General features: G+C 43.3%; 2 protein-coding genes across 3 annotated transcripts; both read right to left on the bottom strand.

Annotated features, from left to right (window-relative positions):
* LOC8060908 (transcription factor RF2a) lies at positions 790–5036 on the bottom strand. Its single transcript, XM_002444611.2, has 5 exons — positions 4921–5036; positions 4109–4736; positions 2334–2466; positions 1504–1588; positions 790–1385 (listed from the first exon to the last, which is right to left on the bottom strand). The coding sequence occupies exons 2-5, from the start codon at positions 4699–4701 to the stop codon at positions 1048–1050; spliced, it is 1149 nt and encodes a 382-aa protein (XP_002444656.1). The 5' UTR covers positions 4702–4736; positions 4921–5036; the 3' UTR covers positions 790–1047.
* LOC8060907 (mucin-19) lies at positions 9055–14828 on the bottom strand. 2 transcript variants are annotated; one of them, XM_021465049.1, is made up of 6 exons: positions 14202–14828; positions 13722–13808; positions 12093–13084; positions 11542–11814; positions 11262–11353; positions 9055–10216 (listed from the first exon to the last, which is right to left on the bottom strand). In XM_021465049.1, exons 3-6 carry the CDS (start codon positions 13053–13055, stop codon positions 9313–9315), a joined length of 2232 nt encoding a protein of 743 aa, XP_021320724.1. In that variant the 5' UTR covers positions 13056–13084; positions 13722–13808; positions 14202–14828; the 3' UTR covers positions 9055–9312. The 2 variants fall into 2 exon arrangements, with proteins under 2 accessions (XP_021320724.1, XP_002444655.1); XM_002444610.2 differs by lacking the exon at positions 13722–13808 and having other exon boundaries at positions 14202–14827.

The following is a 17065-nucleotide window of genomic DNA, read 5'->3' as shown; positions in this document are numbered from 1 at the left end:
CCGAGTTTCATATGTGCCAAACACAATCTCCATAAGGTAGTTGAGGTAGTTGTCCTGTTAGCCTGGCTCCCAACTGCTACACAAACACCAGCTACTTTGGGCCAGGCTAGTTTCATACAATGACACAAACAACAGCACTTGCTCCAAACAAGCCTGGCTTGGCTGGGCCTGGGTCTGATGGGCTAGCCAGGCTGGGCTGGTACACCCTCACAAACGCACCCTAGATTCATCCTCATCGGGTCTCTTTGGTTTTCTTGCTAAATTGAGTGACTTAAGGGATCTAAACTATTTTAGCTTTTTTTAGTCAATGTGTTTGGAACCTTAGCTACTAAAGTGACTAAAGTTGAGCTAGCTAAAATTTAGCAAGGAGAACCAAACAGGGCCATCAAGTCATCCGACCATCAACTATGCAAAGATTTTGAATTTTTATCTGAACAAAAGGAAATCAACTCTAGAGGAAAAAAATTCTTCTTATCTAACCACATCATACAGATCACCAGGTGCACCATTTCAAAATAGGAGATCAAAGTACTCCCTCTATCCCAAATTATAAGTCATTGTAAGAATTTTGGAGAGTCAAAACATTTTAAGTTTGACCAAATTTATATAGTAGGATAATAACATTTACAATACCAACTAAGTATCATTAAGTTTTTTATTAATTATATTTTTATAGTATATCTATTTGATGCCACAAAACTTTGTATTTTTTTTCTATAATTTTAGTCAAACTTAAAATATTTTGACTTTCTAAGATTATTGAAATGACTTAATGGAGGGAGTATAAACTACACAGGAATACAAGGGTTTTCTTTCTGCAACCATCGTTTTCATCCACACATAACCTGGGTATAACATCCTTTAAGGCTTAAGCAAGATGAAAAGCCAACAAAATTTATATCTACGCCTTTCAGACATATATATGTATCGCTTCTTTTACCGAATATACAGTATATCCTCAATCATCCAGACATGACATACACCCCCAACCTCTTCCAAGACAACAGCACGCAATGCAGCTAGCCTCCGTCGCCGCCGGCCGGATCATCAGCTGCTGCTGCTCTCCGACCACGCATCACCACCACCCCACTGCCACTGGCCGGGAGGAGCCACCGCAGCCGGCCCTTTCATGTTCAGGCTGAGCGCCGCCTGCTGCAGCTGCTGCTGGGTCTGCAGAGGGTGCAACGGCTGGTTCGGGTGCTGCTGCTGCTGCTGCTGCATCGCCAGGAACGGCGGCATTGCTTGGCTGGGGTGGTGGAAGACCTGCTGATTCCCACCGCCGAACGCGTGCGGCGGTCCGGCGAAGTTCATCATCATCTGGTTGCCCATCTGGCCTGTCGCCACCTTCAGCCGCTGCAGCTCCGATTTCAGGGCCTCGTTCAGAGCTGCAACAGAATTTTCGCCCAGAACAAAATCTAAGCATTGCTGCGATTTGGCAGAATGAAATAGAAAAGGCGTAGAGACTAGCAAAGCAATTAGTGTGATGTGTTGAGCTTTGATTACCATCTTGTAGGTGGACTTGTTGCTCTGTGCTCTGCAGACGTATCTTCAGTTCGCTGTTCTCGACAGTCAGCCCAGCTGTGTCTCTCTGTTTGTATTAGCATATATAGGAAGGGGGAATGATTAGCTATAGCAATGAGAAATTAACACGAACTCAGAAGAATACAAAAGGAAAAAAAAAAGCCTTGGCTGCTTCAAAGAAACTAGATAGGGAAAGATTGTTGGATCCTGCTACAGTCATACAAGTATATGCTCAGATGGATTAGAACATAGACCAGGCTAGCCTAGCTCAAATGGGCCAGCAGGCCGGCCTGTCTGTTTGAATATAGGATAAGATATAGGTTTCCCATCAAGTCCAAGTCATTATTATAAAGTCTATCTCATGTAAGCAAGATGAATCATGATTATAAGATCCCATCTATAGGTTGTTTAGCCATCAAATCGAACCTCCTCCTAGAAATAGAGGCTCCGTGTACCATTTGTAATCAATTAGGACAGAGAGGAAATCCCTATCTCCTAGCTGTTGTTGCTCTCTCCCTCTCCTGCAATTATTGTTCACAATATTGTTCGTACTACCCCTCCTCTCCAACAAATCTATGGCCAATAGCAATAATACATCATATCCCAAGTGCAATGTTTTGGAAACATCCTGGATGACTGTCTTAACTAACATCATAATTATTAAAAATGTAGTAACAAACAACTGAAAATTAGTTTAGAACAGAGTAGTAACAAATGATTGATAATTAGTCAAAAAAAAGAATAGTAATAAGCAGTAGTAACAAAAAATGGAATTTTACAGGACATCACCAACAGAGAAGAAGCGTTCGCACCTGTAGCAATGCCAGCTGGGTTGCCAATGCTGTGGCTTCTCTCTGCATGAACTGCACCTTCCGCTCAAGTTCAGCAATGTACCTCATCTTCCTTTCTTTTGATCTTGCTGCTGACTGTCTATTATTTATAATCCTATCACATGATTCACCAAGCAATAATCAGAATAGACAATTAAGCATTTCTCAAAAAAAAAGACTAAATTAGTTTTTAGAAAAGATTTGGTTTCAACCAAAGTGAGTCCTTCTGTTCTCATTATCATTGCAGATTTATTTCTGATTGTGCACTATTTTCTCAAGAAAATGACAATATGCAAGGATTATAACAACAACAAAAAGAGTCTTTTATTCCCAAGCAAATTTGATAGGCTAGAGTTGAAATTCAACATGGGCCACCACAAAGAGGGAAAAGAAAGAGAAAAACAAAATGTATATGTATAAGGCATGATAATAGTGATATTATTAGGGATCTACACCCTGTTCATGGTACAGGCACATGAATACGCTGCTGTGCTATGACAGTTTTCAAAGTATATTCCATCCTTTCATTGTTTTCCTTGATAATAATAGGCACTCTAAAAGTAGCTACATCACAACTAAGAGGACAAATTTAGGTACAGACTTCAATTTTTTATTTTACTCCACATAAGAAATGTGATTCTTCAGAATAAGAAAGAAACAAAGAATGTAAATACTGTTAGATTCTGCCACTGGTAAGTTTGCACTTGTGGTAGAAGTGCAGGAATGCAATATACAATTTCCTTTGGACTATAACTAGTTCTGAAAAAACGCATCGCTGTTAGGTTTGTTTCATGACAAAAAGACGGTATCCTTTCCATATCTATACCAAATTATACAGAATAAAACACCAGAACAGAATTATCCATCAACAGAACATGCTACTATATTATAAAGTATCCACTGCAACATGATCCCCGAAAAACAAAACTTTGAAGTTTCACCCCGTATGATCCCTGAAAAAAAACTAATCTGAAGTTTCACCCCGTGTATACCAGCTCTACTATTTACTAGCACAAAAAATTCAGCATATGTATAGAAAAGAAAATTCTCTTAGGTGTTAAGGTGCATAGCCTCCACCAGAGCAAGCGCTAGCTTGTTTGGTCAGTAGCCTAGTCGCGTGTTTGGTTAGTAGTCTATTGCGCCCGAGCCAACCCTGATTCGAGCCCAGCTTGGCACTGGATCTTCTTCTTCTTCTTCTTCTTCTTCTTCTTCTTCTTCTTCTTCTTCTTCTTCTTCTTCTTCTTAATTTATTTATTCATTTATTAATTATTATTAATATGGCTTCCCTGCCATATATCTTCTTCTCCTTATAACTTAACAATTGTCATACATTTCACTATTCTTAGTTAGGAGGGTTGTCAGAACAGTGAATCAACAAGAGAATTCCTCACTACAGTTCCTGGAAAATAGTGAAACGACAAGAGAATTCCCCTCTACAGTTCCTGACAAATAATTTTCTCCTTCCCTCCAACGACTACTTGTGTAGTTGTCTTTCATGCCATCTGCATTGCATCAATTCTTACAGACCCATGACCCATCACGTAACAACTCGAAACAGAATGATTAAGGATCTCTGCCCAAAAAAGCACCAAAATGATCTCTGCCCAAGAAAGCACCAAATTCATCTACTTGGTACGAAATAATATACTAACAAAAGTTCATTTTTATTTGATGGAGAACACATTCAGATGAATGAAACATGATCTAACAGGTGAACTTCATAAGGAACAAACAAAAGAGATCCACAAAAACAATACCTTTTTGCCTTCTTTGGATCGATGAGCGCTAGCTCGGCAAGCTTTGCGGCGGACATTGCCTTCTTCACCTCTGCCGGCGACGCCCCCTCCATCGCCGTTGTCCCAAACAGATGCTCTGCGTTGATGGAGCTCGCGGCGTCCATCGAGTGCCTGTGATGATGCCTCTGCCCCTGCCCTGCCGCAGACGTCTCCGTTGCCTCTCCCCGACCCCCGGCGGCCATGGCGCACGATGACTCCGACACCGACGCCCCGCACCGCGAATTCAGCTTATCCACGTCGAGGAACATGGAGAAGAGCTCCTCCTCGTTCTCGTCCGACAGCCCGGGCGCGTCGCCGGCGCCGGGGGCGCCGAGGTCCAGGTCCTCGGGGAGGCCGATGATCTCTGAGAGCGCGCGCCGGTGGCCGGGCTTGCGCATTGGGGAGTCCGGCATGCTGCTGATGTCGCACTCCGTGTGAGGAGTCGGCGAAGGCGCCGCCGCGTCGGACGAGGATTGCATCTCCGGGCCATTGCCAGCGCAGCCGCCTCCTCCTCCTCCTCCTCCTCCTGCATTGCCGCCGCCGCCGCCTGCGATCGGTGTCTTATCCTTGTTCATGTTATTGCCAACAAGAATCTCATCAAAGGAAACGCCTGCACGGAAATACGTTGCTCCACATTAAGCTGCGAAAGATGAAGAGGATGACGAACAGAAATTCTCGAGGAAGTAGATAACAATTTGAGGTAAAAATTAGGATTCGAAGGAACCACAAAAAATGATTAGATCCAAATTTGCTTGTGACGAAAAACTGGAATCATGCAAAGAGGAGCATATGACCTGCGATTTCAGTCTCCAAACAAAAAGAGAAGAGAAGGATGATTGGAGAGAAACTTTTTTTTTCTTGGTCTCTTTTTCTCAGACTTGGAGATTCGTGTAACTCAATTTTGGATGAAAATGGAGCGTGGAGAATCCTAGAGACTCGGGAGATTTATATAGGAAATTATTTGTTGGAAAATAAATTTGATGTGGAGTGTGGATCACGTGTGTGAAACTGTGACATGAAACAAGAAAAATGGGGAATTTTGTCAACCATAATAAAAATCACATTTTGTCATAAGATGAAGGGGTAAAAAGTTAAAAATACATTTCAGTTGCTGTAGAAACACGTTTTATAAAAAAAAAAGGTTTTAAGCAACGTTTTGCATTGCATGGATTGATTTCATCCCTCATATTACAGCGCGTATGGATGTATGTAAAAAAATGTTCTTTTGGGCCACACCAATTACTAGCATCCAAACCGCGAAAGAGCCTAGCCTAGTGGTTAGAGCACGTGAGTAGCACCAGCAGATCTGGGTTCGACTTCTGTGAGAGCGAATTTAAACAGGTCTACATTATCAAAAAAATAAAAAAATAGGCTGGGTTTCCTTGTTGACTTCGGTCAAAAAAAGTTAGCATCGAAACTAAAAATGATAACACGGTGATTTGTGGATAAGTAGTGGTTAGAATCATGAATATAATGCAGACGTGCAATTTTTTCTTAGAAATGATCATGAAAAACTGGTCAAGCACTTCCTATAGTGTGAAACCACGTTCTGTAATATTTGTTTTTTTTATATATTTTTATTCATATACCAAATCAATGCACGGAGCCATTTGTTTTGCAGTTATTAATTATATCCAAATCAATACTTAATTATTTCCCTAAAAATCATACTTAATTATTCCAATGCAATTATGAATTTACAACAGGACGAACCCTTGACCATGCGTGGCAATGCTAATCTTGCATTAGTAAACGTAGATGATTGCAGGATACTCATTTTCATGATTAGTCATACTCACTGCTATAAATACGTACACACGTCCGATAGACCTTGAAACTAAATATTGTAGTCCTCACGAGCACCTCATTGACATACACCGATACATACACGTTATGTATCGCTAAAAGAATAATATTCTTAACTATAGCCGTTTGTGTGGTTATTCAAAGAATCTGGAATGGGCAGCTTCTACAATTGCACCACAAGAGACTTAACTGACCTCACCGGCTACAGTATGTATAGTTCACAATCTTGCATCATGTATTATGTCGTCTTCGCATATCTCTATCTGTGTAAATTCTCGTTGCACCCGATGTTTTTTCTTCCTATGTGCAGGTATAGAATGTTGAATGCTTTTGATGCAATTATTCCTTCTTTACTAGATGAGTATTAATACATTTACACATTGATTTGCATAAATCTAAGCACAATTCAGGATCCATTCATCAAATCCCTTACATGTAAATTCATTGATGAATCTGATGAAGTACACAAAAGATATATATTAATGAGGTTTCCCGGACCATTGTCGGCATATTTTAATAAGAAGGTAAAATTACAATTTGGTATAATATGCATTCTAAAAAGAGATGAAGCCTAGTTTTGAACCAATTAAGGATTTATTGATTCCTAAACAGAAGTTGTTCTGTGTAATCCCGGCCCAGGGCTTAATAGTATTAATAAAATACTCATACCAATAAGTTACAAGTTTTTTCCTGAAACCTATCTCTAAAGAACTCTAAGGTTAAGCGTGCTTAGCCTGGAGCAATTTCGGGATAGGTGACCAACCAGAAAGTTCTTTTCGGGTGCCGGGTGTGCACGAGTGAGGACAAAGTGTGTAGAAAAGACTAGTGTTGGCCCTGTGGAGGCAGTCCATGTCGTAGAAAAGCTGTTAGATGCAAGCAGGTCGGGTCTCGAAGAGACGGGACGTTATATTGTGCTGCATGTTAGGCATGCCAAAGTAAGTTACGTACGTGTTTGGTTTACTACCCTAGCTTAGGGTGCCAAACAATCTTAGTCGCAACCTGGACGCTTTCTAAAGGTTTGGTTTACTACCCTAAGCTCTTAGGGTGTCAAACAATCTTAGTCGCAACCTGGACGCTTTCTAAAGCACTTCCTTATCAAAAAGTCTGGTGAATGAATCATTTACCATGACTTCGGCACAACAACAACAACAACAACAACAACAACAACAAGAGTGATATACTGTCCTTTTGATCCTAACAAAGACGCGCAATTTTGGCATGCATACACATATGAGTGGCGCGATAGTGAAACCACGACGCCTCTTCTGTTTAGATATTTCTCCACCACTCAGCCATCCTCTCCTTATTCCTTCAAATGTTGGGTGGTAAAAAAGTTTTACCCTGGGTGACATTGTCGCTTGTGTTTGCCACAAATTCTTTCATGAGATGGAACGAAGAGCTCTTCCACGGTAGTAATGCTAGTGGTTCTCTTGTCACAGATCAAGAAATATGCTTGGATGATGGTAAGGTTTGTGATGATGGTGATGATAGTGGAGGGCTTAATGACATATCTGGTTATGCACATCCAATTGACCTTTGAGGTGATGACTCTTACTCATTACCCTCACCTGAAGGTAATAAAACCAGTCCTAATTGAAAGGGTATGCGTTGTGTGACCAAGATGGTAATAGTCAGATTTCTAAAAGTGTGTTTTGGTGACCTTTTTGCACATGAAACTATGGAAGTGCTCATCATCTAAGCTTGAGGATTATTAAGGCTTTTGTCCATGATGTGTTGATCCTTTTGGACAGTGTAGATTGAAATGGTCTTCTGCAGTTGACAATTGATAGTTGTTGACGCTTTACTATAGGATAGGCTTTGAAACTGATGACCAATATACTCCCTCAGTATAGGATTTAGAAGTCGTTTAGGACAGCGACACGGTCTCTAAAAACAACTTTGACCTCTTATTTTTATAAAAATATTTAGGAAAAATAATATATGTATACTTTTATGAAAGTACTTTTTAAGACAAATCTATTTATATAATTTTCACATTTGTAAACTCAGTAATTTAAAAGTTATTAATGATTTATATTTCCAATGTTTGACCCAAATTTTATCCAAAACGACTTCTAAATCCTATACAGAGGGAGTATTTTGTTGCTGCTTTTGTATAGGACAGACCGAAGTGGTCCTCAATCATGGTTTTGTGTATACTATATGAACTCTAATGTATATCAGTATATGGCACGTTTGTCATCAATCTCATCATGTTATAAGTTAATTACTGATTAGTATGTTCATTAGTGCTGCGTACTTAACCAGAAACCACGTCAAGTCATGTTACAAATGCATGTTTAGGAACTTGATGGCCTCAAAGTTGACATCGAATCCATGAAGTAGCTAGAATCACCAGGGCGTGGAAGAACGCCACGATCTATAGCGTTGTTCTGCAACTAGGGTATGAAATCCATGTCGATGCTACAGTTGCTAGATAGGCCAAGGCGGAGCTACATGTAGATTATGGAGTGCAAAACACCCCTAAAATTGAAAAAACTATGATTATGTTTAAAATTTCACACATATGTACCTTATGAAAGATGTCTATGCACCCACAAGCTAAGTGCACCCTCCTCTAATTTGTTCTAGCTTCGCCATTGAGATAAGGTGACGGGGTCCAAGCCGGTGACACCATCCCCAAATAGATCCATGCCAGCAAGAGGAGAGACATGCTCACCAGCTTCTAGAGCATCCACGATGAGGGTGGCAAGCAAAACAGGGTGTAGCTGATGCAATATAACACAAGCAAGCCATAGATGCCACTAGATGCTGGCAGAGGGGAGTTGCACCGGCGAAACAGAGGGACCAAAATGATAATCAGTTAGGTTATTAACTATACTTGTTTAGATCCAAAAGAGCTAACTATTAGGCCTTGTTTACTTCCAAAAAATTTTGCAAAATAAGAATAGTAGCACTTTCGTTTGTATTTGACAAATATTGTCCAATTATGGACTAACTAGGCTCAAAAAATTCGTTTCGTCAATTCCGACCAAACTGTGCAATTAGTTTTTATTTTCATCTATATTTAATACTTTATACATACGTCTAAAGATTTGATATGACGAAGAATCTGAAAAATTTTGCAAAATTTTTAAGGAACTAAACAAGGCCTTAGTAGCTAACTACTAGAAGAGGTTTACTAGGCATACCATGATATATATATATATTCCCCTTTATACAATTAGCCTTTGATGTTTATATGGATCCAATCAGGCCCACCCATTTTTCTTTTCTGTAAGGAAACACCAGGGGGGGGGGGGGGAGTACCAAAACAACCACTACAATCTCAATCCAGCCCATTTTTACATTTGAATCCAGACCGGCCCATAATTTGGCCAAGTTAACGGCCCAATTAACCCTTCCTCATGTCACCACCGTCACCCCTTCTTCCCGTTCGCCACCGGTGCCGGCGCCACCTCGCCGCCGCCGAGCACGGCGGCAGCAGAGTCCACGTTGGTGAGGAGGTACTCGTAGATCTTCTTCCTCAGCCGCTCTATCGTCTCCTCCGGCACGCCGCTGGCCGCGCCGCCGTTCGCAGTGGGTGCCGCGGCCTCGCCGTCCGCTTCCGGGGGCGGATGCGGCGCCATCTCCGCCGGCTTCCCGATCTCGCTCAGCCAGTCGTTGACGCGCTTCAGCTGCGGAAGCATCCTCGCCGCGCGGTCGCGGTCCCACGGCGCGGCCGCCGCCACGTCCGCATCCAGGAACCGCTCCACGAACGCCAGGAACCATCCCCGCGCTTCCTCCCCGAGCCGCCGCGCTAGCTCGCCCCGCTCCTCCGCGCCGCCTCCCCGCTCCCACTCAGGCGGAGGCACTGCAGCCGCCGCAGCGGCGGCGGCCGCGGCCGCGGCGGCAGCGGAACCAGCCCTCAGCCTCCCCTTCGCCGGGGACAGCCGCGACTTCGCGGGCGGCGATGCCTTCGCCGCTGGCTTGGCTGACTCGTCCACGAGCACGACGGCCAGCGGGGAGATGGCACTGGCAGGGGCGGGTTTGAGGTTGTAGAGGGAGAAGGCGGAGAGATCGGTGGCGAGCCCGGCACCGACCCAGGAGGCTGCCCGGCGGCGGCGCTCCGCCGCGACGGCCAGGGTTTCCTCGTCGGCGGTTGATGCGTCGCTGGCTGCTGATTGATCTGGTGAAGTTGCGGTGGAGGCCGTGGCCGTGGCCTTGGTTAGAGACTCCGTAACGATGGTGGCTCGGGAGAGAGCTCCATGCAGAGCGAGGAACTGCTCAACGGCCTGCTGTGGGTTCTGCTCCTCCGCCGACGAGCTCACCTCCGCGTACGAGCTGATCAGAGCAATACAACGGTCAGACCAAGCTCAAATTGCATCAATGCTTCTGACAGTGAGTAAGCAAAGTAAAACCACATTCACGAAGCTTCAGGATCATAGAATTTTGCATTGCAGTTCTTGGACAACTACTGTAACATACATACAGGAGTAAATTTCACATTTTGATAAGATTTTCAGATTGTCAATTGCTGTTGGTCAGGATAGGGAGCACAGTAAGAACGGTTGGTTTCATGTTGCTTTTTTTTTCCCTAACCAGTTTCATACTATTGTTAATACAATAGGACAATAATAGTGCGGTGCCAAGTACAGTGTACAGATAGGATCACTCCCTGCTTGGCAACATTTCGACAAAAAGAGCTGGCTGGCCATCCATGCCTAGCATGGGCTAACAGGGTTCAGCCATTCAGTAAAAGTGTTCACTTCAGACTGTCGGTAGAGCAAAGGAACACAATGGCATTGTGAAGTCTGAACTCTAAACATGTGCAAATGTAATGGCAAGTCCATGCCAGGTCAAAGGGAGACCAAACAAAGATAGGAGTAGGTGATAGCATCATTGAGTCATGCATGACAGCTAGAGCAATGATATTTGAAATGTCATGCCAGCAAATTATCGGCAAAAAATATGTTAGGAGCCATGTGAGAATTCAAATAGACAACAAAAGAACCAACCATTATCCGAAATGTTGTCTAGTAGAAGCCATGTGAAGCATAGATATATGATTTTCGTAGATTTGGATTGGCATGTTCAAAATTGGATGGATAATGAAAACCTTTCAAGAGCATGTTTAACCAAATAGCAAGTCAATGGGTATGTAATGCTCAACAGTGGGCAACTGGCCGTGATTATTACTAAGAAGAACCTGGTGGAAAATCACAAGAATTTTTACAAAATTGATATGTTTTTTTCTTCATTTTTATAATTACTATAGAGTGCATCTATGAGCATAAAGTCTTCAAATGGTGGCAATTTCAGATGCCTTAAACTACAGATAAATTCTGTACTAGCAAGATCATACAAGTTATGTGCTTGGAAAAATTACCTTAAACATCGAAGAAGGCTCTCTGCCGCAGAGGCTTCTTGCATGGCTTCAACAGCAGCCATTTGTGCTGCATCCCTGTACTTCAGAAGCTCCTATGACAATAAACATCTCATTAAGCACCAAGTCAATAACTGGAAGCATTCCCTTACCATGGGCTAAACTGATATACTATACTCCCCTTCTTTTTGGGTAAAACAATTATCCCTAGGCACTATTTTCTTTGATATAATGTATATGCATAAAATGCCAACAGCAACACAGGGGCTCAGCTGGCAAATACCTTTCCTAGTTTAGCAAGTGATGGAGGAAGCGTTGTCCATGAAGCGCTAGCATCTGTCAATTTCCTGCTACTTGCAGCAACCTTAACTAGATTTGTGGTATTCGGGTTATTTAAAACCCCTGACGTCCTCCTTATAGGAGAAGAAATCTTATTCACAACTTTGTCAGAATCGTCTGCAGGAGCACTTGCTGAGCTCTTCCTGGGTGGAGTCAGAATCTTACTGTCATCCTTATGCAATGGCTTCTCTTCTGCTAGTGGTTTTCGTCTGGGGGTCTGAACATGGAAGAATCAACAAAGATTATTTACCAAACAAACTTCACGGTCATGGGTAATAATAGGATCACTGATGGGCTGAAGCAATACTATAGTCTACATGTTCCTAAAAAGAAACACATGTGTTCAGGTTCTTGAGTTATAGATCCTATATCGATGAAAGCTTCACAGATATTAACACACCACATTGTTGATCCTACACTGATGAAAACTTGACAAGTGCTAAGGCATCACATTTATATATATACCCATATATGACAAGCATTGCTGATACATACCGAAGAGCTTCGATTCTCAGACTTCTTTTCGGCTTTGGCAGGCTTTGAATCTGAATTTCCTTTGTCCTTTGTATCTGCTTTCCCTTCCCAGCTTCTTCTCAAGGCCTTCGGCCCAGATTCAAAGCTCAATAAGGTGTTACTAATTGAGTTACCCACAGAGGACTTCCTCCCTGCCGTAGTAGCCTTCAAAACAGAAGCAGCCTTTTCCAACAAGGACAGCCTTGACGGCGACGATTTCTCTGCTCCTTTGGTTTTTACTCTCTGTTTTATGTCATTCGAGAGTTTATCAAATGACGCAGGCAGAGAATGGACACTGGTCGGAGATGAAGGCGTCGACCTAGCGCTGGTTGATTTTGCCTTTGAGCTAACTACGTCCTTCTTGTCCAAAAGTCCATTGAGTGCCTGTTTTGAGAGGTTAGAATTTGACTTGGTGAGCTGGGGTTTCTTACTGTCTGTTCCATTGCTCTTGACAGAAGCATTGATCTTCTCCAACTTGCTCTGCTCTTTCTCCAGCGACAAAGCACCGGCAGCATCCTTCGAACCACCACCATTGACGGACGGTTGTGCCTTGCTGCCGCTGCCAAGAAAGCTAGAGGAGCTAGTCACCACAAGATCCTCCGGGTTGCCGACGCAGGCATGCCGGCCTGGAACCGGCCTGACTCCCCTGAGGATGGGCACGGGAGTGGCCGCCTCGAGACGGTCGACGTGGATGAACTGCCCCAGCTGGATGGTGTCGCTCAAGATGAGGTCGTGCTGCTCGTCGGGCAGGGACACGTAGGTCGCGTGCGACGAGTCAGACACCTTGAGGTAGAACCCCTGGTTGGTGAAGAGGTCGCTCCCCGCGAGGGCCGGGACGATGCTGACGACCTGGAGCAGGGACGACCGGTGCTCGCCGCCCACCTTGACGTCGCTGTTCATGTGCTGGAGCAGCTTCAGGAGGACCCCGGGTACCAGCGATGCCATTGCTGCTGTAGCTCCTAACGCACATTTACCTGCACATGCAGTGTTGAGGCTGGTTCAGAACCGTGATCACTCCACTCTCATATACTCCTGGTCATATACAGCCATACCAGGATGGGGCATTATAAGCAGTGGAGTCAGTCAAGAGAACAATGATGATGAGGTAACGGTGGACAACCTGTTAGGCTAGCCGTGGCAAAAGTGAATCTCTCCAACTACCTAATGGAAATAAAGGCTGCGGCTTTACAACCAGAGCAGCAAATCCAAATGAACATGTACATGTCTGTAGCCCAAACTGTTTTTGTTGGGACATAACAAAGAGGGGGAAAAGGAATTGCATTTGTCTCCAAATGGAGCAACAAATTCAGGCAGAACAAATAGCTGAAAACAGATTTCACCTCTTTTTTCATACTATAATAACATAAGAAAGCAAACAAACTTGTGAATGAAACCAACAAAAAAGGCAGAGCAGATGGAACCAGCGCAAAAGGGGATGATGGTAGTGAAGCTGAAGCCACGAGCAGCAGCGCCGTACGAAGCATTACACTAGCTGAATGCTGAAAGGAGTAAAGCAGGGCATAAAGAGGTGTCCTAGAAACGGTGGCTACAATGAGTAAAGGACGGCGTTGTTCGTTGCGAGGGCATTCAATTGGGTCCGGAAAGGGATACCATGAGTACGAGCGGATCCGACGAGGACCAGCCAAGTCGGATGCTCGCCCCCATCTCGTGCGTTCTAGAAATCGGCGTCAGTTGTTCCTGAAAGGAGGAGGAAACAAAATTACAGTGCACGGACATTGGCACATGGCGAGACGAGAGAACTGAAAACTCTGAACCAAATCTTGGGCAAAAGCTTGTGGCGATGAGATGAGCTTTAGAGAGGTTGCACCGAGCTCAGCAATCAAGGAGAGTGAAGAGACAATCCGGGCAAGAACTAAAAGCAATCACCCACTCTTCAGGCAGAGGAGGAATCAAAGAGAGACAGAGACAGAGGAAATCGAAATCGCTGACGGCCCCCAACCAACAACACCGCAATAAATTTCGGCGACGCTTGCATTCAATGATCGAAGACCAGAGCAAGAAGATGCGACGGAGGAATCAATCTAGAGACGAGGAGGCGATGATGGGGGAGGGAGGAGAAGCAGCACAGACCTCCTGAGTGCCGAATCTCGCGACGCTGATCCCCCTCCTTGCTCTGCTACTGAGCACTTGGTGGCGGCGGCGGCGGTGGTGGTGGTTAAGAAGAAGAAGGCGATCCTTGTTTCTTCTTCTTCTTCTTCTTCTTCTTCTTCTTCTTCTTCTTCTTCTTCTTCTTCTTCTTCTTCTTCTTCTTCTTCTTCTTCTTCTTCTTCCTCCTCTCGACACGCGCCCCGAGGCGGCGGCAGCAGCTGCTGCTGCTGCAGGGCGTGCGCGGCCTACGACCCTTGAAAAGAGCCGGAGGGCTTTCCGCTACCTTGGCCTTGTCGCATCCAGGACAGGAATGCCCGCCGGTTGGCTGCGGGAGGCGGTGACGACTGTGGACTGACGAGACGAACCAACCAGGACAGGAGGCGACGGTGTCCTTCCTCCTCCCTCCTCGTGGAGTCGTGGTCGTGGCTGCTGGTGCGTGCGCGGCGTGGTGTGCTTCTCTCTCCTCTGCGCGCGCTCGCGCTCTCTCTCCCTCTCTCTCTCTCTCTCTCTCTAAAAAAGGAGAGGAAGAGCCTGCCTGATGAGCAGCGCACGCCCCTGCCCCTGCCCCTGCTCCTGCTCCTGCGACGGCGACGGCGAGGACAGAAGGCGACTGTGCTGTGGAAAAGCTGCGTGGAAAGGAAGCGTGGGCCCGCCCACCCAGTGGCCGCGGGCGGGCCCACACGTGTTGAGGTGAGGCGTCGCTTTCGATAGCGGTGGGGGCAGAGAGAGCGGAGTTCCAGTTCCAGGGACAGGTTGAGCAAGGCGCAAAACCTTTTTTTTTTAATGCACTGATAAAAAAAAACCTTTTTTATGCACACGCACAGGCCACAGCACAGAGGCTAGGCCAGACTGATTTTTTTTCCCCCATTTCTAGTCTCAAGTTCATCTTTTGATGACCAAGAGGACTTTCATCTTTTGATGAGCGCGTGTGTGTGTTTGAGAGAGATAAGCTTATTTAAGCTCTGCTAACTAGTACGGAACTAAGGATGGGTGTGGATGATGGTACCGTGCAGACAGTCCTGCTGCCTCCGTTGTCCGTTCTAACCAAAAAAAAAAACAATTCTAGCTCTATTTAGGCCCTGTTTGTTTAGGCTTGGTTTTTTTATCACTCATAACATTGAATGTTTAAGCACGTACATTAAATACTAAATATATACTATTTACAAAACTAAAACAACAGTTAGAGGATAATTTACGAGACGAATCTGTTGAGCCTAATTAGTTCATAATTGGACACTAGTTATCAAATAAAACGAAAATGCTAGCCTGTTAAATTTTATCACCCCCACCAAACACCCACTTAATCAGGTTATGAAGAGTTTAATTGAATTTATAAATAACCATTGATATTTACACCAAGGAAATGTGTATTACAAAACTATATTATATGACAAATTCAGTGGTACTTATTTCATATCTTTTGAAGCTGGTTTTATTCAGTAGTTTGCCCTAATTACATATTTTTGGGGGAGGGGAGGAGGGAGATATAATATTTTCAACAAAATTTGTGTGCACGGTTTCTTTTCCATACTTTTTGTTTAAACCAAGCGTTTTAGATTTACTAACTACTACCTTCGTTCTTACAAAATATAACTCTAGCATGTTTATAATTGAAGATATAATATTTTCAACAAAATTTGTGTGCACGGTTTCTTTTCCATACTTTTTGTTTAAACCAAGCGTTTTAGATTTACTAACTACTACCTTCGTTCTTACAAAATATAACTCTAGCATGTTTATAATTGAAACTATATTTCTTTTTTTTTTGAAATTTATATACAAGTATAAAAACTTATAAGATCAAATAAATATCATTCATAAAATATAGTCTTATAGTTCATCCATCTAGAGTCATAAGATTTCATATTTTTTATAGTTTTGACTCAACTTAAAATAGTTTACAAAACTACAGTTGCATTGTATTCTTTTTTTTTTTGTCTGAGGTTGTATACTCTCTGTGATCTTTTTAAGTTTGACTAGAATTATACAAAGCATTTATAACATTCTTATATCTTTAAATGAGTGTATCTTATGAAAAAATATGTAATGGTCGCACACCATATATTTATACATGTATTTTGTATATATATTAAATCAAAGTTACGCATGCTTTACTTCTCGATATACATGAGAAGGACAGTTAAAAAGAAATTGAGTGAGTAGTAGTCAAATTTCACGGCCTATTCCAAATTATCTAAAACCTTGTGCCTTTGAAGTATATACACCAAGTCACCAAGTTATTGCGCCTTTGAAGTACCAAGTTAAGCTCTGGATCACTGAAGCGGTAAGAGCCCCGATGAGTAAGACTGTCAGAGCAGCTAAACTAAACGTGAGTCCAATCGAACCTTTGCTTGCCTTCAGCAGACCACAGCACGGAGTCAAACCTAGTTTGGTCAGCTCCTGCACTGCACGCATCGCTGAGTCACAAATCCGATAACCTACCGACACTTCCCAGCTCCCTCTGCAGCATTCTGACTTTATCACTTGTTTAGATGCATCTAAAAACTCAAAACTTTACAAGATTTCCCATCACATCGAATCTTGCGGCATATGCATGCAACATTAAATATACATAAAAAAGATAGCTAATTGCACAGTTTATATGTAAATCACGAGACGGATCTTTTAAACCTAGTTACTCTATGATTGGACAATGTTTGTCAAATAAAAACGAAAGTGCTACAGTGTTAAAATCTAAAAAGTTTTTGGATCTAAACAAGGCCTAAAAAACAGATAATTCACTACTGATTCTGATTGTGTTGCTGCAGCTGCTCCTCCCTTTTAATTACCACGTTAAAATGGGTAAGACATGTAATCGGGACCATGAAAACAAATAAGGGCCCGTT

The sequence above is a fragment of the Sorghum bicolor genome, chromosome 7 (assembly GCF_000003195.3).
Source record: "Sorghum bicolor cultivar BTx623 chromosome 7, Sorghum_bicolor_NCBIv3, whole genome shotgun sequence".
Taxonomy (NCBI): domain Eukaryota; kingdom Viridiplantae; phylum Streptophyta; class Magnoliopsida; order Poales; family Poaceae; genus Sorghum; species Sorghum bicolor.
This window is presented reverse-complemented; position numbering and strand designations above follow the sequence as displayed.

Bases quoted from the DNA above. Each gene is read 5' to 3' on its own strand.
- LOC8060907 (XM_021465049.1), bottom strand. From the start codon at position 13,055: ATGGCATCGCTGGTACCCGGGGTCCTCCTGAAGCTGCTCCAGCACATG. The intron at 11,815-12,092 runs GTATGTATCAGC...TTCCATGTTCAG, and splicing joins CTGAGAATCGAAGCTCTTCG to ACCCCCAGACGAAAACCACT. The intron at 10,217-11,261 runs GTAATTTTTCCA...TGCTCTGATCAG, and splicing joins AGCCTTCTTCGATGTTTAAG to CTCGTACGCGGAGGTGAGCT.
- LOC8060908 (XM_002444611.2), bottom strand. From the start codon at position 4,701: ATGAACAAGGATAAGACACCGATCGCAGGCGGCGGCGGCGGCAATGCA. The intron at 1,589-2,333 runs GTGCGAACGCTT...TAATACAAACAG, and splicing joins CCCAGCTGGCATTGCTACAG to AGAGACACAGCTGGGCTGAC. The intron at 1,386-1,503 runs GTAATCAAAGCT...ATTCTGTTGCAG, and splicing joins ACAAGTCCACCTACAAGATG to CTCTGAACGAGGCCCTGAAA.